Source organism: Brassica napus, chromosome A9 (assembly GCF_020379485.1).
Source record: "Brassica napus cultivar Da-Ae chromosome A9, Da-Ae, whole genome shotgun sequence".
Lineage (NCBI taxonomy): Eukaryota > Viridiplantae > Streptophyta > Magnoliopsida > Brassicales > Brassicaceae > Brassica > Brassica napus.
The window spans coordinates 25,838,728-25,862,018 of NC_063442.1; the positions used below are offsets into that span (position 1 = coordinate 25,838,728).

The 23,291-nt window shown below is 32.0% G+C and overlaps 2 protein-coding genes across 5 annotated transcripts; one reads left to right on the forward strand and one right to left on the reverse strand.

Moving 5' to 3' along the window:
• The first annotated feature begins 6,453 nt into the window (after nt 1–6,453).
• Nucleotides 6,454–13,688, forward strand: LOC125577598 (probable CCR4-associated factor 1 homolog 5). The gene has a single exon (XM_048739057.1). The coding sequence runs from the start codon at nt 8,354–8,356 to the stop codon at nt 9,386–9,388; it is 1,035 nt and encodes a 344-aa protein (XP_048595014.1). The 5' UTR covers nt 6,454–8,353; the 3' UTR covers nt 9,389–13,688.
• A 5,242-nt stretch (nt 13,689–18,930) lies between these two features.
• Nucleotides 18,931–23,080, reverse strand: LOC106367163 (probable methyltransferase PMT20). 4 transcript variants are annotated; one of them, XM_013806880.3, is made up of 7 exons: nt 22,741–23,080; nt 21,833–22,109; nt 21,393–21,737; nt 21,102–21,312; nt 19,950–20,628; nt 19,790–19,867; nt 18,931–19,401 (listed from the first exon to the last, which is right to left on the reverse strand). In XM_013806880.3, the coding sequence occupies exons 2-7, from the start codon at nt 22,100–22,102 to the stop codon at nt 19,182–19,184; spliced, it is 1,803 nt and encodes a 600-aa protein (XP_013662334.2). In that variant the 5' UTR covers nt 22,103–22,109; nt 22,741–23,080; the 3' UTR covers nt 18,931–19,181. The 4 variants fall into 4 exon arrangements, with proteins under 4 accessions (XP_013662334.2, XP_013662333.2, XP_048595016.1 ...); XM_013806879.3 differs by having other exon boundaries at nt 21,833–22,112; XM_048739059.1 differs by lacking the exon at nt 22,741–23,080 and adding an exon at nt 22,216–22,328.
• Nucleotides 23,081–23,291: the final 211 nt, after the last annotated feature.

The window sequence follows — 23,291 nt, forward strand, 5'->3', positions numbered from 1 at the left end:
GATTTTTTCGGGTTTTTGTGAGTTTTTAAATATTGAATTATTAACAAAACCCAAACCGGATTTTTTCTGGGTCACCGGGTTTACCGGTTCAACCGCGGGTCCGGGTCGGGTTTCAAAACACTGCCTTTTATACAGTGTTCTGAAACCCGACCCGGATCCGTGGTTGAACCGGTAAACCCCGCAATCCAGAAAAAAATTGGTTTGGGTTTTGTGAAAACCAAATATTTAGAAACCCGCAAAACCCACAAAAACCCAATAAAACTCGGAACCCGGTACCGGTTGAACCACTGGTTGAACCAATAAATAACTTTTACTTCTTTTTTTAATTTTTAATTATGTTTTATATTCTAAATTTCTAATTAAGAAGTTATATATTGACAAAAAAAGTTAGATTTTTCATTTTCAGTTTTATATTTGTGTTTTTTAGATTTTAATGAAGATTTCACTATGCCACTTGAAGAAAATAAAGTGAACGATGGTAGAGAGAACCAAAACTAGTTGATGTGATTTGGTGTTAGTTTATTTCCGTTATTGATAATTTATTATAATGATTTTTTACTTTTAGTTTATTTTTGTATTTGAAATTTAATTTATTATTCACATTAAATATTTATAAATTTTATGTCTTGATTTTTTTAGATGTCATAACTCTTACCTTGTTAAACAAAATTATAAATAGTCTAAACGTTTTTTGATATTTTGTATATCAAATGAAAATAAAAATATAGAAATTAAAGTTAAGTATTTTCTAAATGTTATTAAACATAAAAATATACATATCCAAACTATTATATTATGTTTATAAAAACATTTAGAAAATATTAAATTTTAGTTTCTATATTTTTATTTACATAGCTGATATATTATTAAACAATAAAATTAATTCATTTATTAATCCGCGGTTCGTCTGCGGTCGACCCAGTGACCCAGCGATCCGGTAAGTCGTCCGGTTTAGTGTTCGGGTCGGGTTTAAAAACATTGCTTTTATAAGTTTGATATATTTTTTATAAGAACAGAAAATATATTTTAATATTTTAAACGTAATATTTTTTTTGTCAGATTAAAACATGTAGTGAAAATATATGTCTTATATAAAAACCCCGTATACATTTGTATTTTAGTGTAGATATATCATATATCATTTGATATACTCTTTATCTTACCACATTATATATATTTTAATATTTGATCTGACACTAAATAAATATACTAAATGATATACATTTTTATGTTTGGCTTTACCTACCCTTTATATATTTTACATGTTTAATCTGCACAAAATGAGTATATCAAATGGTTCTATTTTAGCTACGCTTAATATATTTTGCATGTTTTAAGCTTAGCACATAATAAACATATGAATTGATATACTTTTAACATTGGTCATGAATCCATATCAATAAAAGAGTTTATTTGTCGCATGGGTAATTGACATACTCTTAGCCATTATAACGATTCCAGTATTGTCAATTTAAATTTAGAATATTCAGAATTAAAAGTAATTTATCTTCCTTCCATCAAGCAAAAGTGATTGGTCTTCTTTCCATATACTAATTGATATACTCTCAGCAATTTGTAATATTTTGTATTATACAGCTAATGTTGTATATCAAGTCAATTTTATGCATACACTTAAATGAAGTGCATTTCTTATATAATATGTATAATATGTACATTTTTAAAATTTTGATTGTGCTTATTCGTTATATTTTGGGTTAAGAAAGAGTTTTAATTTAAATGGAGCGCAAGTTTAAAGAAACATTAATTTTAGTGACTATTTTCTATAATTATTTTGTTACAATTTAATCAGTATCACCCTAAACCCACATAATTTGGTAGAGGAGTTGAAGTCAATTTTATGCATACAATTTAATCAGTATTTTAGCACTATAATTGTAGAGGAGTTGAAGTCAATTTTATGCATACACTTAAAGGAAGTGCATTTATTATATAATATGTATAATATATACATTTTTTTAATTTTATTGTGTTTCTTTGTTATATTTTGTGTTGAGAAAAGGTTTTAATTTAAATTGGAGCGTAAGTTCAAAAGAAACATTAATTTTAGTGACTATTTTCTATAATTACTTCGATACAATGTAATCAGTATCACCCTAAACCCACATAATTTTGTATATATAGGTATGTTTGACCACGTACATCTACTCACCACAACCTTCTTCATAATAAAACTTCATTACAAACTCAAACATAAAATCAAAACACTAATGGCAGGCTTCAACTCCATAGTCGAATTGAAACCATTTAAGATAACGTAGAGAGTAAGGGTGAATATCATCCGATTGTAGAAACAATATTATGCTGCTTGTGACCTAACCATTGAAATGGTTTTAATTAATGCTAACGTAAGTTCCATCATCTCTAAAATGGTTTACTACGTCTTAATATTTATTTTGGGCTTTATTCAATATTTTCGAACATTTAAGAAGATCCCATTTAGGAACGAGAGAACAGAAGTTATCACATTTTCCATTTTATGTTATGTTCTATAAATATATACTAATATTTCCAATATATCTAACACGACGCATAATAATTAAATAATACATTGATATATAATGTAAACAATTTATTAAATAAAATATTGGAAACTATGTGGTAATTTTTTTTGAACTAATATTCCTATAAAAACATGAATATTATAATGTATAATTTTACCCAAAATATAATATATAGTTTCTAATTGTAATCTCACTCCGTGCAGAGCGCGGATTATTACCTAGTTTATATGTTGTTATCATGGTATATCTACTTTATATTTATATGATTTGAAAGCTCTTTCTTAGGGTTATACACGAACAAAGGAGATTTTGCATGTTAGTGACTTTTTCTTTTAGCAACGCATGTTAGTGACTATAGGATTCAGTCATTATTAAAATTCTAAATCCTAACCTTAAATTCTAAACTTTAAAACCTAAATTTTGAACTCTAAATCCACTTATTAAATTCATCAATCTAATATTCGATTCATAACATAATAAATTAACCGGTTACAAAAATTTGTGAACATTATAATATATGATGGTCGTATATGTTCCTAGCAAATTATTCAATCAATTTTGGACTTATAAATTATTTGATTGATTCTTAAGCTGACAAGTAAGGTAAATTGACAATCTAATTAAGTGACATGTCATCAAGTCTCTTTTGTAATTAGTACAAACTATAGGTTATAACTTTTAAATGATTCTCAATTAATATATAGTGAATACTATTGATTTAGAATCAATGGAATATTAGAAAATGCAAAAAAGATAATTAAGTCAACAAGTCACGTCTATTTTAATATGTGGACTGAAAAAGACTACGAAACCGCCACATCAGCAATGATATTTTTGCTAATCACACATCAAGACAATGTTAATTATTAAAAGTGTTTCTCAAATAATAAAAAGGGGATAAGCTTAAGAATCCCTTTTTTATTTACCCCTTTTTATTATTTGAGGAGCATTATAGATAATTAACCTTCAGCTCATGTGTTATTATCAAAATTGTCATTTCCTATGTGGCATCACCACAAGCTCTCTCACATCCTATATTTAAAAATCCTTTGTTCACTAGACTAATTACAAAAATTGTCATTGATCAATCATTAGATTATAACTTGACATAATATACTATAAGCTTTGACTAACAAAACAAAAGAATACGTCAACATTTAATGCGGAGTGCTACGGTTGCGCAAATTAGGCAAATAAGTTAATGCGTAGTAATTATTAGTTCCCTATATTTATCAAAAATATTGACCCATGATATATTTTCGTAATTATTATTAGTATCCTTGCCGCATTTTATATTAACAAGGTTGAAGGATTCATATACTTCCCTTCTACACGAAAGATTCATAAACCCTTATACTCGATGGTCCTTACGTTTTGTGAGTTTTTTCTACATAGCGCAATTTATGAAGACGTTGACCAAGTCATGTAACTATATTCTTATAGTTAAATAGATTGAGACAAAAATATTGTTTTGTTTTTTACAAGTATTCATCATATAACATTTTATATATAGTTAGACATTATATATATATATATATATAAACACAATTTAAGTTGCAACAAATTATGTCAAAAAAAAGTTGCAACAAATTAAATGTCGATTTATAATTTGAGTTTTACAACACAATTTATAGTTAGAAATATCCATGAACCGCATACAGTAAAAATATTCCAGGGCACACATTGCTACAAATTAAATGTCTAACTATAATGTGATAACGATGGTCTTATTAATTTCTAAATCATAACGATGGTCCATCAAATATACTTCAATGGACAATGTATAGTTTAACCATTTAAGATAGATAGATAAATAAAAAATCAGTTATAGCATAACACTAATGTTTATAATCAACAATTATATATATATTAGAGACAACCAATATTTTTCTTGTTTTTTTTTTGACTATACACAATACGCCTATTTAATAATAACAATGTTACATGATTCATTGTTGTGTATGAGACTCCATTTTACTCAATGTTAGCAAAGTTTTATGCAAAACACATTCCATCATATATATTCATATGAGTTAAGGAAACTTTACTTTAAAAATTTAAGAACTTCATTTAAAAATTTATAGACATCTAAGAGCCCATATGAATATTACACTCAGCTTTATCAAATTTGCGGTCATGTACACAACGATTTAGAAATACGGTTCAGACATGCAACTTGCCGGTTTAGACATGCAACTGAATGTTTCGTACTAACCGAAAATTAGGTAAGTGAATGTTTTAGAAATATGTCTAGGTTTGAAATTCTCGATCCTATGAAATTTAAACTGATTGTAATCAGTAATCAAATACAAATTTAATTCTGAGGTAATATTTAATAAACGTGATTGGCAGTGTTTTGAAACCCGACCCGGACCCGTGGTTGAACCGGTAAACCCCGCAATCCAGAAAAAATTTGGTTTGGGTTTTGTGAAAAACCCAATATTTAGAAACCCGCAAAAACCCAGTAAAACCCGGAACCCGGTACCGGTTGAGCCACTGGTTAAACCAATAAATAACTTTTACTTCTTTTTTTAATTTTTAATTATGTTTTTAGATTATGTTTTATATTCTAAATTTCTAATTAAGAAGTTATATATTGACAAAAAAAAGTTAGGTTTTTCATTTTCAGTTTTATATTTGTGTTTTTTAGATTTTAATGAAGATTTCACTATGTCACTTGAAGAAAATAAAGTGAACGATGGTAGAGAAAACCAAAACTAGTTTATGTGATTTGGTGTTAGTTTATTTCCGTTATTGATAATTTATTATAATGATTTTTTACTTTTAGTTTATTTTTGCATTTGAAATTTAATTTATTATTCACATTAAACATTTAAATATTTATAAATTTTATGTCTTGATTTTTTTAGATGTCATAACTCTTACCTTGTTAAACAAAATTATAAATAGTCTAAACGTTTTTTGATATTTTTTATATCAAATGAAAATAAAAATATAGAAATTAAAGTTAAGTATTTTCTAAATGTTATTAAACATAAAAATATACATATCCAAATTATTATATTATGTTTATAAAAACATTTAGAAAATATTAAATTCTAGTTTCTATATTTTTATTTACATAGCTGATATATTATTAAATAATAAAATTAATTCATTTATTAATCCGCGGTTCGTCCGCGGTCGACCCAGTGACCCAGCGATCCGGTAAGTCTTCGGGTCGGGTTTAAAAACATTGGTGATTGGCAAGGACAATTGTACATGGTTGTTAAAAGGAAACTTGTAATAAATTTGACATATTTTTAATTCAAGATTTTGGTAACATTTAATTATTATGTGTTTCCTAAATGAAAATTATTATACAATACCTTAATTATTGGTCAATAATATGCTCAGCCAATAATTTTGATAAATTTTTGGTAATAATAGGGAGTCGATTATGATTTCAAAATTTTATAAATTAGGAACTGATGTATATAAGGAAGTTATATTATGGATTCAGATTGTTTAAATAAATTAATAATCTTACTTTTATTGATTTTTTTCTCAATTTTGTCATATAAAAGGAATTTTGATGATGTTTTCAAATTTAAGGTAAGTTTTAATAAGGGGATTAGAGCGCAAGTTATGTGAAATGAAATAGGTAGTATTTTCTTTAATTACGGTGATTTGATTTTGTGTCATTAATCCTACACCGGTTTGAGTTCTTAATATAAATATATGTTGTCTACAATGCATAAAATCACCACACCCTTCTTCTCGAGATTAATTATGAAAACATTCTCGCAAGCATACTCATGGCTGGATTTAACTCTGTTTCCGATTTGAAACCTTTCAAGACAATGTAGAGAGTGATAGTGAATATTGAACCCAGTGATCCAGAAATTGATGCTTTCAGAAAGAGGTATATCATTTTATTTAGTGAATTTGGTAAGTAAGTACATATGTTTAGTTTGGTAAACTAATCCCCTTATTCTCTTTAAAATTGGAGAAAGCTCTTTTTTTAATATTCAAATGTTATTATGATCATTTGTATTTACAGGTACAAACAAAATGATTTAATTTCAAAATGATTTCCGTAGCCATTTCAAAAATTAGTCAGCGTGTTATTTTTGTGGACACCCTTTATTATGCAACTTGAATTTTTTTTAAAGAAAACTAATTTTTCTTTTTGATTTTAGACAACTATGAAATAAGGCCCAACAAAATTAAATTATTCTATACATTAAAATTCACCAAATATAAACAAACAATTTTAAGAATTAATGTCTATTACATAAAGTCCACTATATTTCATTTCTATAAAATATATGCTTTTAAGTTCTATATAGTTCACTTTATATTATACCAACCATTCAAAATACAGTTTCATAATTTTAATACATCATAAACAAATATATGAACAGTTTAAGTTGAGATGTTTTTCTCAATTATGATTATAAATATTCTCTTTAAAATTGGAAAAAGCTCTTTTTTTAATATTCAAATGTTATTATGATCATTTGTATTTACAGGTACAAACAAAATGATTTAATTTCAAAATGATTTCCGTAGCCATTTCAAAAATTAGTCAGCGTGTTATTTTTGTGGACACCCTTTATTATGCAACTTGAATTTTTTTTAAAGAAAACTAATTTTTCTTTTTGATTTTAGACAACTATGAAATAAGGCCCAACAAAATTAAATTATTCTATACATTAAAATTCACCAAATATAAACAAACAATTTTAAGAATTAATGTCTATTACATAAAGTCCACTATATTTCATTTCTATAAAATATATGCTTTTAAGTTCTATATAGTTCACTTTATATTATACCAACCATTCAAAATACAGTTTCATAATTTTAATACATCATTTTTATAGATCATTTTAATATCAACCTCACTCCGCGCAGGGCGCGGATCCAATCCTAGTTCTTTATTATTTCTCTCTATAGGATTGAAACCAAGAGTTCTAAAGATCCTTTTCGTATCATTTTAGTTTTATCAGTTTTTTATTTGTTTCCTTATAATTTGTTTCTTTCGTATTTTATTTTTCTATTACTTATGTTTCTTTTGATATTATAATGATAATTTTTATTATGAAATCAGTAATTCTAATTCCTATGTTTTGTTTTTTTAATTCATAATAAATTATTATAAATTTTTGCATACTATTATATATTTTTTCATAAAATATATCAAATTTACACCTAATCAACCACACAAGCATTTAAAAAAAAAAAACAAATAAGCTTACATTATATATACATGCACAATTTCGTTTGATATGTACCATTAGATCTAATATTTGTGCATATAACAAGATTTTTAATATGTATAGATTTAAAAGTAATAACTTTAAAACCAATCACACTATTGATAACCAATCACATGCACAAATTCAAATTGATAATATCTTTAAATCTATTCACTCTGCGCAGGGCGCGAGTTATCACCTAGTTCATAGTATTTTTATAACCTTAGCAAATTATTTTACACATGTTTTCTATCTTCATCATTTATTGTTGATAGTTAATTCTCTTGAAAACATGTGTAAAATAATTTGTAAATCATCAATATGATATTTCGAAGAAGTACATGAAAAAGAACAAAAGATTTATATGTTTACGTTAATATTACAGGTCAACTTACTTTGGTTGCCAACGGTCCACCATTTGTTTTGCAAATCAGAAAAAGGAAACTTCCAGAACCAAACAGAAAAAAGGAAATTAGGTCAGCATGTCAACATATTAAAAAAAAAAAGGAAATTGTGAGAAAAAAAAGGAAAACATCAGTTACATTAAGTATATAACACATCAATCATCATCATCACTTACAAAATACAATCTGTTTTGCATAAAGAAATATTACCTAGAGAGAAACAATGAGAGAAATTTTTGGTTCTAAGAATGAAGAAGAGATGGAACTGATTAAGAAAGTTCTAAAAACGTGTGAGTTCATAGCCGTGGATACGGAGTTCCCGGGTTGTTTGAAGGAGACTCCTATAGGCGCTACGGACGAGACTCGATACAAGAATTTGAAGTTCAATGTCGAACGGACAAAACCTATTCAACTAGGTTTCACTCTGTTTGAACGCGACGGAAGTATCGGGGGTACGTGGGAGGTTAATTTCAAGGATTTTGATGCGAGAACCGATGCTTGTAACGAGAAGTCGATAGAGTTTCTTAGACGCAACGGTCTCAATTTCAAGAAAATCAGACAAGAGGGAGTGGGGATGGAAGAGTTTTTCAAAGAGTTCGGTCAGATTCTCAAAGACGTGGACAACAAGTTGAAGTGGGTTTCGTTCGACGGTTCGTACGACTTAGCGTATCTGGTTCAAGGCCTGACCGGAAGAAAACCACTGCCCGAGACTTTAGAAGCTTTTAACAAAACCGTTGAGGAAACTCTAGGGCTTACTTTTGATGTCAAGAAGATTGCGGTTGATTGCAAAGGTGTGTCTGCCCGTTACGGTTTGCAGAGAATAGCAGACGATCTTCACATCAAACGTGTGGGTGATGCGCACCATGCCGGTTCCGACAGCGAGCTCACTGCCCGAGTGTTTACTGACTTGATATTCAGCATATCGAAGGAGCAAAAGAGAGAGCTTGAAGAGGAGAAACAGAATGAAGAGCGTGTGAGACGTGCTATGCATATTATGCACGAATCGGAACAAAAGAGAAAGCGTGAAGAGGAGGAAGAGACTGAAGAGCGTATGAAACGCGCTATGCATATTATGCACGAAGCTGAAGAAGCTTTTGTGATGGAAAGACGTGGTTATGTGACGGTACAGCCAAGATGTGGTTACTTACCGGTACTGCATCCACCACCAAGACCGGTTGTGTTCCATCCTTACCCACCACAGTTTGCTGGCTACTTTGTACAGCCACAGCGACACATTCATCCATTGTTTTTACATTAAAGCAACTATGTATATATATTAACATCGTTCCTTAAATACAAATTTTAATTTTCATCTCATCTATGCATTTTGTGTTTTCTCAATTGCGTTATTTCAACTTCGGATACAACCATACTCTTTTAAAAACCACAACTAAGAGTTGAACAACTTGGCTTGCTTTGCTGTTACAATTGGTCTTGTCAGTGTTTGGCTTTTATTTGGTCTGAAATTTGGCTAGAGATGGTCATGTTCCTACCCTTTGACTATTGGGTTGGGACTGTGATAGAAGATGGAAAAGACGATCTTGTTGCTTATCGTACGAACCGAAACCATACCAAGACGAGAAGGCTATGAACCCCAACGCCAAGGTCCTTCAAATCCAGAGAGAAACCTCTCTTAACTTGCCTCAAATGGAGAGACACTCCTCTAAAGATCCCAATTACAAGGTGATCTAACTGTCAAGGTAAAGAAGTCTATTTGTACTCTCTTAACGGTCTTCTCTGTTCAGGTTGCCAGCTCAGCTTCATTCTAAGAGTCTCCTTGTGCCAGCTCAGCTTCTGTACTCAGCAGACTGTTACATCTCTGGTAAATAAAAGAGAGACAAGGTAAGGCCTTTTGATGGTTTTCATCTTTATGTTTGGATTTCTCTTTCAAGGTGCCCATCGTTTGCTTGGTCATCTAAATAGGTGATGGCACGAGCTACATCTGTGCCCCACAAATAAACAAACTCCCTTGTGACATATCTCTCTGCCTTCCATATCAAATCCGCATTTACTGTTTTGTATTATACTATAAGTAGCTTACATGGTTGAAATCCAATAATTAATTCTCTGCTGCCTTGTATTTGTAGATAACTTGTTGGACAGCATCAAATGGGATGACAAAGAATTAGCTGTGACAATAGCACAAACGTTGACACTGTAGCGGTGTTAATGCCAGGCTTTGCTCTCTCCACAACCATCACTTCTCGGAAATCCAATTTATAGACAAAGGGAGAGACGTCCAATAACTTCATCAATGTGCTTATGCGATCGAGATTCGGTTTGTCTATCTGGAACCACCTGTTATTATAATCTGACTACTATTTAGATTAACTACTATTCAGTAAACTTTATTGGTTTGTGATTGTTCAGATAATATACCTTGAAAGTTGGAACACCTGATGGGCCTACTTGTCACACATGCTCAAAGACTTGTTACTACACCTCAGTGTTCGATCAACTAAACAATGATGAGGTGTGCTATACTTTTTTCATCTTTTCTGTGGCAAGAGATGGATTGAAATTGAAAGGTTCGTTTGAAAGTGAAGGCCCACGCGATAACTTTAGTAAGGCCTTCGGTCACACCCCATTCCTTGCTCTATAAAATAACTTGAAACTCAAGTGTAAGAAACTCAGGTTGCTTATCAGGTTTCCAGAAAGCATTCAGAGCAAGTACAACAAAAGGCAAATAGAGTGGCGGTGAAGAAACTCAGGTTGCTTATCAGGTTGTGTTGCTTGGTCGTTGTTCATTTATCATCTAACGTTGGTCAGCTAGTGTGATTAGCTCAGAGTCTCTTTAATTCTTCTCAAAGAAGAAGAGATCATACATTAGCTTAGAATTACAATGTAAGCTTAGCATATTGTACACTCTTGTTCTTCATACTATTCGATCATTGGGAGGACGGACTCTCCCAGAAGTACCGTTTACAAATGTTGAATAAGGGCCGTTGAATAATGTATTTGCGATAAATTATTTTTGAAGTTACTCGGAAGTTAGTAACGTTCAACTTTGTCTGTCATGGAATTTTGTATTGTATCAGATGTTCAATCAGATAAAAAGGATAATGAATTTTTCTTTTTGAAAACCGTGGATCCCAAAGGTTTTTTAAGCCCAAAAACTATTTTCGCGAGACATTGCATCTGGATATGCAACTAATCCATCAATATGGTACGGTTAGATGGTCAAGGGGAAGCAAATCTATGATAGAAATTTTGGCTAGAGCTCTTTTACCAATAGGCTAAAGATAATGAATTTATCTTCTACTAATCGTATTTTCTACCAATAAAAATTTAGTTAACGAAGATTTTATTATTGTTAAACCAGTTATTTTATCGGGAAAAGTGTATTATAAAAAACTGTGGTTAATAAAGATGATTTGATTCTAAACCACTCGGTTTATCATGAAAGGTTCCCATAAAAAGATGTGATCAACCAAAATTAATGTTGGAAACCAACTAGTTGGTCCCAGACGTATTTTATATTAAAAATGATTAACCAACATTAATAATTGTAAACAAGTAGGTAAACAAAATTATAAATCATAAACCAATTGGTTAATCTGTAAATAGTTCCTGTTCAATTATAAATATATAGTGATAGCTCTGGAAAAAATAAATTTTTGTTTTTTAAAAAACTATTATTATTTGTGTTGCGAAATGGAAATATGAAATTTCTAAAACAAAAATATGAAATTATGTCAACAAGTCAACACATTTTTAAAAAGAAATTGTCGAATAAAAGAAACTCTAAAGATCATTGATATGTCGCTAATGTCTAATATAATAGTAACCAATATTATTAATCGTAAACCAAAATGTTAATCCGAAAATAGGTTCGGTTCAATTAAAAAATATATATTGATACGTTCCGAAAGAATCACTATTTTTTTGAAAAATAATTATTATTTTGCTTTGAGAAATGGAAAAATAAACAAAAGAGAAATTAAGGCAACAAGTCAATGAGTTTATAAAGTTGTCAAGAAAAGTAAAACTTAAATTTGGGTGATACATTACTAACATAACGTCTATAAAAATAATAATAATCATCATCTGACTTCACCTCGTACACTTTCTTCTTGCTAACGAAATTTAAGAGAGAAAGCAGATGTCATACACCAAATACAAAGAAATCTTCTTCGCTAATAAGGTAGAAGAGATGAATTAGATCAAAAAAGTATTAAAGAAAAGATGATCTCTATTATAAAAGTGTTAAAAATGTGGTCAACCAACATTAATAGTTGTAAGAAATTAGGTAACCAGAATTATTTAATCGTAAATGAATATGTAAATCTGAAAATATATTCGGTTCAAATTTAACTATTAAAATAGAAGTCATAATTTTTTCTCATGTGTACTTTTTTTTATTTAGATAATTTATTAAAATTTATTAAATATTTATTTTCTTACCTAGTCATATCCAAAAAATAAATTGATTGATCATGTAAATTATACGCAAATGTATAATAATCCCATTGTATCATATCCATAATCGTGATGTTCGAAGTTATGAACAATTGTTGTACACTTAAATATTCTGTTTTTACCCTTGTTCGAAAACGCGGCATCGGCGGCCGATTACTCGCCGGATAAACGTGACGCAGAGGCAAACCGTGGCGAATTGACCTTATACGGTCAGTTACTCGGGAAAAAAAAAGAAAATGTCACTATTTTGTAGTTTTTCATTCGAAATCACTTTTTAGGTTATAGATCTATTATATGTAGGTGTGGATCCGTAAGATTATCAAGCAAAACTGTGAGATAGTGAAAAAAAAACGGCCGTAAAAAATCTCAGGTTCAACAGGTTGACGATGAGGATATTTCTGTAATTTTGAAGTTCATTAAACCTAACACAAACCTTGCCTCGAACCTGCGACATGTGCCACATTTAGAAAGGAACTAACCAATAGACCAAGCATCTACATCGTAAGAGTTGGACAAAGTTAGTATATAACCCCTAGAAGTATATAAATGCCCTAAAACTAATCTCCGCTTAATCTTCGATTAATCCCCGATTTTTTTTATAAATCGCTAGGCCCAACCCAAGCGCACGGATAGCGCCTAGTGAGTTTCCGAATAGGGGTTTTTACATATGATAATTTTATGTTCTCTACATTTACTTGGAAAATTGATTTTATAGGATAGATATGAAAAAAAAAAACAATTAGCCAGGTTGTAATGATATTCAGTTTAATTATTGATCAAGTTTATTTTTTAGTCTTAGTAGCATATAAGTTTGTTAATAAATTTACTAAATAGAATAAACTGAATATCAACTGCAGTTTATGTTTCCTCAGTTAAGGTATCCCAACTTCGAATACAAAGTGGAACACCATAAACTCTTCTTCGAGTTGTTCTCAAAAAGATGTTTTTATTAAGAGACTATTCACAACTGATCGACTCAACACTCTCTCTATACACAATATCAAGTTCTCTCACATATTTTAAATAGGCTACATATAAAACACAAGGACTGGAACTTCATATAGATGACATAGATATTAGTTGTCTCAGTCTCAGCATAACAGTTATAGCTGGGAGTTAATGAAGTTCAAAAACTTCTTTTCAAAGTTTCTATCTCTGTGAGACGATTGGTAAGATGGTTGGACAATGAACATAATTCATTCGGAGATTCTAAGATTGTGTTAAAAAGCCAGAATCCTTCAACTCGTATGTTATGTCAGCCTTCATCTATAGTGATTTTATGGATATATCAACGAACATGTGCTGAAAAAGTAAATAATCTAAGTAGCGTATTAGAAGGAAAATTTTAACAGAGCTAGGAAACAATGGTTTACAATCAACATTGTCAAGTAGAGGATATGAATATTAATCAATTATATACGGGTAAATTTTAGAAAATACTTTCAAATATTCTAACCTTAAATTTGCAGTAAAAAGTGATGCTCATTACCTCCTTATATGAAAAAAATATACAAAGAAAAGGTGAATATTATAAATAAAGCACCTGCATATTAGCTCCACTCAATGAGAGAGAAAGGTTAAATTGTCTCTCAGATTTTACTTGTGAATAAGATTGGTTAAAATTATCACTAGTGCAGACATGAAGAGTCATAGTAGTGAGCGAAGTCATAGGGGATAATTCAATTGGCCATGAGACCTGCTTTGCATAGCTCACAACAACCAAAAACAACAGATAACACATAAAAGCAGTAGATAGTGAACAGTCAAGAGTTAAAAGCAAACCTACCAGATGATAAGCAACACTGTCAGAAAAATATTATTTCTTCTTGATCAAGGTACAATAAGAGTTTTACTTATAAAAGAGAAAGAATGACGTGCTCTGGTTTTTGTATGGAAAAACAATGTATTACAGAAAAACTTATTTTTATTGAATATAAAAAACGAATTGTATTACACTTGATGATGTTTTTATGAGAAAGACTAGATCTCTATTTATAGAAGGTGAACTAGTGTGTTGAGAAAACACAACTCTTAATGAAAGTTCATGACTCTTTGTGTAATAACTAACTTTTGTAAATATAAATATAAATATAAATATAAATAGAAATATAAATATGATGAGATTTAATTATATTTCAACGCTTCTCCTTAATCATATCTCGACTTCACTCCAAGCTTGTCTTGGAACTCTTTATCTTTACGGCTTCCTCACTTCTTTGAGGTTCTTCACTCATCGTTTGAGAAACTTCACGTGCTTGTTTATCTTGAAACTCGGTTTCGTTTGATGGAAAAAAAATCTTCTTTACTTCTTTCTTTTCCCAATCCCTTCTCTTTTCTTCATGTGCAAGTAATGCATTAGCTTCCGATTTAATCTATCTAAATAGAAAAATTAATCTTTTGCTTCATCTTGATATTCAACATCATTCTTCCTTGAGGATCATCTATGAAACATCGATTGGCTTTACACAACATACCCATTTGGTACCATTTGTGAAACATTTAACATATTCCTTGCTAAGTTCGGCACTAGAAACACCTCTTTGATGACCTTCTCTCCTTGGCTTGATGACATTACTTGGATAATCCATTTCCCTGCGTGATTACGTACTCGTTGACCATTCCCCAATTTGATTGGTAATTTTATACTCTTATCAAGAGTGATGAAGTATGATACTTCTTTGGTCATGTGGTTAGTACATCCGCTGTCAAGTAACCATGCTTCATCATCAACTGTTGATGATGTTTCTTCTTCAACTACACTAAACAACATGTGACTTTCATCTTCTGAGTCATCTTTTGTTTCTTCAATACTTAGATCCGCACTTTCGGTCTTTCTAAGTTTGCAGTTCTTTGCTAGATGTCCCGGTTTGTGTTGGTTTGTTACACACAAAACACCTTCTCTCATTATTTACAATCTTTTGTGAAAAGGCTCCTTGGCTCTTCATTTTCTTCAACCAACATTGACTTTCATTGTGATTGCTTTGTTTGCAAACACCATACCATTTATCGGTCTGCATGTGATGATTATCTTCACTTTTTTTTTCTTCCTTTTGAAACAAACTTTTCCCCGTAGAACGCTCCTTCCGTTGATCGTTTTTCTCGCAATTCTTCACGCTTCTCATGTGCTTTCAATGTACCTATTAGCTCTATAACTGATATTACAGTTAGATCTTTAGTTTGTTCGAGTACAGCCAAAATACTACCGAACCTCTCTGGAAGTGAAATAAGAATCTTTTGCACTATCTGATAATCTGACTTCTCTTCTCCATGAATTCGAAGTTGATTTCCCATATTAATTAATTTCGTACTGAAAGTATTGATGATGTCACTTTCACTCATCTTCAAATTCTCATACTCTCTTCTAAGAAATTGAAGATTAATCATTTTCACTTGACAACTCCCTTGGAAAAATAACATCGGAAACTGCTGTTTGAGTATTTGCATTGCCATCATATCTTTCATAACTTGATCATCTCTCTCTCTGGTTAATGCTGGTGTGTTTTCAGAAGACGAACTCAATGTATCTCTATTTTCTATAAAATCCCAAAGCTTTCTCGTCTTCAGGATCGTCTTCATTTTGATCTTCTAAAAACTATATATATGCTTCTCCATTGAAGATCGGAATCATTTGATGTTTTGTCCCCATATCTCTATCACCAATTTGTTCTCTAATATCATAATTTCTGATTATCAATATCACGATTTTTGAATATCAATATCAAGCTTCTTTATCCTCTCAACAGTAAAGCATGTTAGAAAAATATTGTTTCTTCTTGATCAAGGCACAACAAGAATTTTACTTATAAAAGAGAAAGAATGATGTGCTATGTTTTTTGAAGGGAAAAACAAAATATCTACTGAAACTTGTTTTTATTGATATGAAAAACGAATTGTATTACACTTATGATGTTTTTATGAGACAAACTCGAACTTAACCAGTGTGTTGAGAAAACACAGCTTTTAGTTGTAAAGACACAACTCTTAATGAAAGTTCATGACTCTTTGTATAATAACTAACTTATGTAAATATAACTAACTTATGTAAATATAAGTATGACTAGATCTGATTATAATTCAATAAACACAGATAAAAGAAATGTGAAACATTGATAGAAATTCTACATTCAGAAGTCTTTCGGGAGAAACAAAGAGAAGCTGAGATTAAACAAGACAGGTGAATGTATTTTCCAATCTCCGTAATAAAGTTATTTGTAGCTGAACATTCTTAAACAAAACCAAAACGATTATATGAAAAAGTAAGAGGAACACACACACCTTTAGTTATGTATATGGTTTAAGTATCAACAATGTTTCTGTTGCTTTCTCAGGTCACCCACTTTCCCAAAAAAAGACTCCATTTAGAGAGGATTAAACTGTTCCCAAAAAGAAGTATTTAAAGAAAACATTATTGTAGAGTTTGATGTGGGCAGTATTCGTTGAACTTTCACCCAAGGCAAGGACCATCTTGATCGCCTGCAACTCCCCATCTTGAAAAGAACCATCACCATAATAAGTAAACCAAATTCAACCCGAGCTGAGTTAACGTAGAACCTAAGCTTTTTCGCAAATCAGCTTTAACCGAGTTGAGCTGAACATGTCTTTGCATTCCAGTTTCAACCCACTGTTAGATGTAAGAGATACTCGGTAGAGTTAATAGAGGGACGACCAACACAGAAGAGTAAAACCCCTGCGGGTTGGGATTGAATCGAGGGTTCACAGATCCAGAAGGAGAAGACGAAGATTAGTACCCGGAGGATGCTAGGTTCTTTGGGCTTCGAGCGACACAATCCAGAAGTAGAAGATAGATTGGTCGCTGGGGAAGCTATATAGGCGGCTGCGGCGTAGTCCCCATTCGTTTACCTATCGTGCGAAAGTCGACCTATGGCATGCAACTGGTCACAAATAGCAAATTCCTGTTCGTTTTGTTGTCGCCTAACCTGCGACATGCGATTGGTCGCAGGTTGTTGTTTGTTTTGATGCCGTGCGACTGATCGATTTAAGTTGCTCGAAAAAACAGCAATCAAAAATTAAGAAAATCTTGACCGCGCGACTGATCGTAGGTTGCAAATCGCGCGACACGTAAGTGAATATAATTTTAGTCGCATGTTTAGTCGTGTCGTTCGCTGGCCGCAAATCACGCGACACGTTTAACGAACATAGCGTAAACAGAGGAGATATGCGAACCACTCGGAGTTCTGATTCCGACTCCAATCAGAATTTTATGATTTTCAAAAATCATTTTTCAGAAATTGAGATTTTGAGTATTGGGTCCTTGGCCTCTTCCTCATTTTCCCGCCATATTTTTCTGTTCTGAAAATATACGTTTAGCTTTTGATTTTTGTATAGTTTTAGTTTTTAGAAAAATTGAATGATTATTTTTGTTTGAAGTTAAAATAAAATATTACTTATTATTAAAAACAAATAATACAAAATATTGCCACTTAAAAAATAAATTTATTATTTTAATAAATTTATTTTATAAGAGAAAATAATGCGAACTAGATAGATGAACCACAATTCACATATATATATATATATATGACAGCATAATTAATGCAGTTCAAAGATGAAAATAAATAATTAAAAAGTTAAAAAGGTATTTTTATTTTAAAAATATTTTATAATTCAAATATTATAAATAAAGATATCAATTGCTAGATTATTTAAATATACTAAATAAAATTTAAATGTATTTTTATAAGTTCCGAAAGTGTATAAAATTATAAATATATTTTTAATTCTGAATTATTATCCTTTTGGTTTTTGAAAAATACAATTAATGATTTTTTGGTCTGATATTTTTCTTAAAAAAAAATAACTTTTCTTGTTTCAAAATAATTAATAAAAGAATAAATATCATGAATTTTAAAAAATAATCCCAATAGTAAGCAAATGAATCTTACTAAACCTTTTTTGTTTACAGTAATTATCATTTTTGCTTTTTTCTTATATTAAAGTATAAATAAAATAAAAACAATTTAAAAAAAATTGAATCACATCGTAGGATTAGAAAAAAACTATGAAAATTTAGCTTTTGGTTTTGTGTTAAGAAAAACGTTATTTGCAAAAACTAATTTCCCTACATTTTAGGAAATCTATTCTTTGAAAATCTTGATTGGTCGCAAAATGGATTTTGGAAAAACAAAAACCAAAAATTAATCCAAAAATCACAAACAATCAACTTTTTAATCGCATGTTTAGTCGTGTCGTGCAATACGTAAACGAACGTAATCTTAGGCCGCAAATCGCGCGACGAAGATGGTAAACAGAGGAGATATGCGAACCCCTTGGAGTTCTGAAATCGAGTATTGGGTCCTTGCGCTCTTCCTCATTTTCCCGCAATATTTTTCTGTTCTGAAAATATACGTTTAGCTTTTAAAATGTCATAAACAGAAATTTCAAACTATAATTATTTAATATAATTGTTACATATATATATTAAACTATAATTAAAAAATAATGTATGAATTTATACTAGAGAAGTAAAACATAACCCAAAAAATAAAAATCTTTTAGCTATATCTTGGTAACAAAGAACTCAGATCTCTTTCTTTGTCTCTGTAAACCTCAAAAGAGTACATCTATGATATAATCCCATAGATCTCCGGTTTAACTTTGGTATAGTGTTGTCATCAAGAGGTTTGGTTAGACGAAAACCAAAGCTTTTTCTGGCAAACAAGAATCTTCTCGCTTTCGACTGCATACTCTGTCTCCTCTCTCCGGCAACTCCACCTCATCCCTTTCCCCAACGTCGTGAGTGCGTCCATGAAATAACTCGATTCTCTCATTATTACATACCCACCCGGTCTCAAGATCCGGTCCATCTCCAGCAACACGTACTTCATCTCACACCTGTTTCACATTACCACCAGGTTTACAGACACGTTTATACCACAAGAACCTCTACAGAAAAAAACCAAATCTCAAATTCAATTTTAACCGGTAAATTGAATATTTTCACGGTGTTTAATTTCGGATAAACCAAACCATTTTGATCCGAGCAAACCATTAAATCGATCTGAAAACCGAAACTATTCTTAAATTCGTTGAATTGGTATTTTTATTTGACATACCCGAAAAAACCTAAACTGAATTTGCCAGACCAAAAAACAGAAAACCGAAATTGGTTTGGGAAACAAAAACTACTCTATCCAATTGAGAAATGAAACCAAAACCATACCATATCTAAACCGTACGAATTCGAAATCGAAACCGTACCAAATCATAACCCAAACCGTACCTCTGGCTCTCAAGGGTAAAAAGGCTGTCAAGGTGAAGAAGATCATACGTTCTTGGATACGTCGAGAAAGCTTCGCACCTGCAATATCACTTGCACGTTAATATCACTCAATACACATAATCAAAACCAGACTTTTTACGTGAATAAAGATTCTCCATACCAGTCATGGTACGTCCCGATGAGACCACGATCAAACACAACAGGAAGCGTATTCGCGCTATAAGACGAGACAACGTTCATGACCCAAACAGGATCCTGAACAAGAGCAGCAGCAAAACCTCCATAAACGGTGTTCATATCCATAACATTCCTAATCTTGTCCGTCCCAAGAGCTGGCAACACTTTCTTGTAATGCTTCACTCTGTTCTTCCACTTGCCATCATCATGTTTCAACCCACTCGCGCTTCCTCCGTGAACGTCAGAGATCCTCTCCGGAGCAACGTTCAACCTCTCGGGCCACTTCGGGATCGACCCTAGACCCGACTTCTTGACTTTAAGTGTGGGTGCAACCACGCAGGGACGGAGGGGAGTGTACCAAGCGGAGTCGGGCTCTATGCTGTCGTCGCATTTGGGAGGGTAAGCTTCCATGTTCTTTGCGATCTTGTCGTAGCAGGACTTGTCTGAGAGTTTCTGCCACACTGCTATGTCGTCTTTTTGCGCGTACTTTTTGAAACACATTGAGGTTAGAAGTGACTGAAGCTTGTCGTAGTCTGATTTCTGATCTTCCATTGTTGTGTTCCACCCACGCCACCTTCTCTTGTAGTTCACTGGTGGACCTGAAAGAACCCAGAAACCTCCAGGTCGGACTATACGGTGAACCTCAAGCAAATAGATTCCACCTGCAAGATCATACAATCATTCTTCTTAGTGCCAAAATATTTGATATTAAATGAAATAATAAACCGAATTACAAAAAAAAATCAGAATCAGTTGATGGTGTGTTCAACCCGGATTAACCGAACCGATCCAAACCATACAGAAATAACCGATCTGAGAAGAACCATATGTTAATACCGTATAAATAGATTCATTTTCTATAACCGAAAAACCGAAACCGAACAGGAAAACCGATCTAAAACCAAAATTTCTTCGAGAATTAAGAGTATGTTTTACTAAAACTGAATCCAAACGTAACCATCCATAATAGACTTGGTTTTATCTTGGATATGAATATTTTAATAACCGAAAAATCGGAAAAATTATCCTAAACCGAACCAAAATCCGGATTGAACCACCCCACTTAGATATGGTTCAAGAATTGATTCGGTTAATGCAATCACATTGTAATGTAAACCAAGAAGCAGATGCTTACCGAACTCAGTCCAGGGAATGAGACATCTAGAGCAATGAGCCATATCAAATGAATTTGAAGGGAAAGGGAGACGTTGAGTGGAGATGATCCCGAGAATAGCAGGGATCCCACGTTCAAGCGCGAACTGAACCTGAGCTTCATGGTTATCTCTAGGAGCTAGAGATATTGTTAGTATCCCACGGTCCAAAAGATCACCTCCCCAGCTCGCTACCTACAAAACAAACCAACTCAAAACCTTTATAAACCGGAATCGGTTAGAGAAGTTGGCAAGAGAGAGAGTAAGAGACTAACCCCACAGCCAGTATCAATGGCGGTCCTGACTGTACCGTCTTTCATTTCTGGAATGAGATCTTGCATCTGATCAACGTAGTGACTAACACCACGAGGAAACATGGTACCACCACCAGGGAAATGGAACTTGTCACCTTCTTTCTTAAGCCAATGCTGGTTTGATTTTTGTTTGTTAATCCAATCATAAGGCACGTTCTTGTACCAACACTGGTCTCTGCTCTTAGGCCATCTTATAGGTGGTTTGTAACCATCCGGCGGTGGGATCAAACACTCGCTCTTTTCGTGAACCGGAGGACAGTGACGCTCCAAGAAACTTAGGCGATGGACACCGTACCTCTTCCATCTCTGAGAACAAGCAAACAACACACAACAATAGTTCAAGTTTATGCAATTAGAAGCAAAAGTAACAAAGTGAGAGTGTGATTTTTTTTTTTGAAAACCTTTGGATCGGTGCAGGGGGTGTAATCTTGGAGGTCTGAACCACATTCCGGGAAAGAAACGGATTTGATTTGAAGAGCTGAGACCGTTGGTTCCTTAGGGGAAGCTACAGCCTTTGTAGTGGTACTTGTGACATCCTTGGCTTCGATCTTGTCTCTCTCAGAGCAAAACATCCCACCGAGATAGAATGAGAAACCGCATAGTGCGATGAACAGGACTGTGAGTGAGAAGATCCTAGAAGATCCCTTTTCGGGTTGCTTCCCGTTCTTCATAGTTCTACTACTACACCAAAGTAAGAATTAGATCAAACAAAGTTGTAAACCACTTAGTAAATCAACTAAACAAAAAGTTGTATGAAAGATACAAACATGACTTTGATATGAACCTTTGATCAATAGTATGAATGAGATTTAGATTTAGAACAAATGGGATTGGTGAGATCTGAAATAGACACTTTACAACACAGTGAAACTCCTGTCGCATTTTTAACATATTTTTTTTCTTAAAGACATGATTAAATGGGTCCCCAAAAAACTAAAGGCAACAACAACCCCCTAAAGCATCCCACTAGGGTCAATAAAGTTGAAACTGGAAGACATCAGTCGCAACTACTCCTTTGTTTTGACGCTAAAAATAACTTCTACATCTCTGGATTCATCATTTACCCAAAGATCGAGACTTTTGCAGCAATTTTTTCAATTTGGGGTCTGATTTGGGAACTAAGTTCATAGAAAGATGAGATCTTTAAAGGATTTAGTCGTGCCCATTAACCAATCAAAATAAAATATCAAGATCGATAAAGAAATGGATCTGACGCAAATAAAAAAAAGAGAACAGAGGAATATGAATAGAACTATATATATAACAATTAGTTGAATAAAGAACGAACGATGAATTCGAATTCACTTACTTTGTTTTCTTCGAGAGGAGAATAAGAGTTGAAACTTCTGAGAAAAAAAAAATATCTGGAGAGAGAAGATTTTGAAGTAGAGATTGGGATAAGAAGAAGAGAGGTGTCCTGAGATGAAGGGAAGATCTCTCTCTCTTCACAGATCTCTCTAAATCACTCTCAAGTCTGTATTTTGCAGACAAGAAGTGAAGCTAAACCGAAGGATAGAGAAAGCTTTTTATAAATGTCTTCTTCCTCGTTGGTTCATTTCGCTTTTCTTCGTCCCCATCTCTTACTCTCTCACTAGATTTTTCGGTGTTTTTTGCTATTTTTTATTTGGTATTTTTGTTTCTTTTCTTTTGCTGCAGAGGTAAAAGACATTTCCTTTTTTTATAATTTAGACAAATGGTTCAATCTCTGTTTCCGCTTCTGCTTTCTTCTACTAGAATTGCAAAAAAAAAAAAAATGAACTTTAAATTGTTCAAAAGAAAAGAAAAAAAAATACTTAAAATATTGGAAACCGAAAATGCATATGATGTATATAGAAGTTTAAAAAGTACACTGCAACATTT

Bases quoted from the DNA above. Each gene is read 5' to 3' on its own strand.
- LOC125577598 (XM_048739057.1), top strand. From the start codon at position 8,354: ATGAGAGAAATTTTTGGTTCTAAGAATGAAGAAGAGATGGAACTGATT.
- LOC106367163 (XM_048739058.1), bottom strand. From the start codon at position 22,322: ATGTTAAAAATGCGACAGGAGTTTCACTGTGTTGTAAAGTGTCTATTT. The intron at 21,738-21,832 runs GTTTTCAAAAAA...GCTTGTTCTCAG, and splicing joins CCCCCTGCACCGATCCAAAG to AGATGGAAGAGGTACGGTGT. The intron at 21,313-21,392 runs GTTAGTCTCTTA...TTTGTTTTGTAG, and splicing joins CCATTGATACTGGCTGTGGG to GTAGCGAGCTGGGGAGGTGA.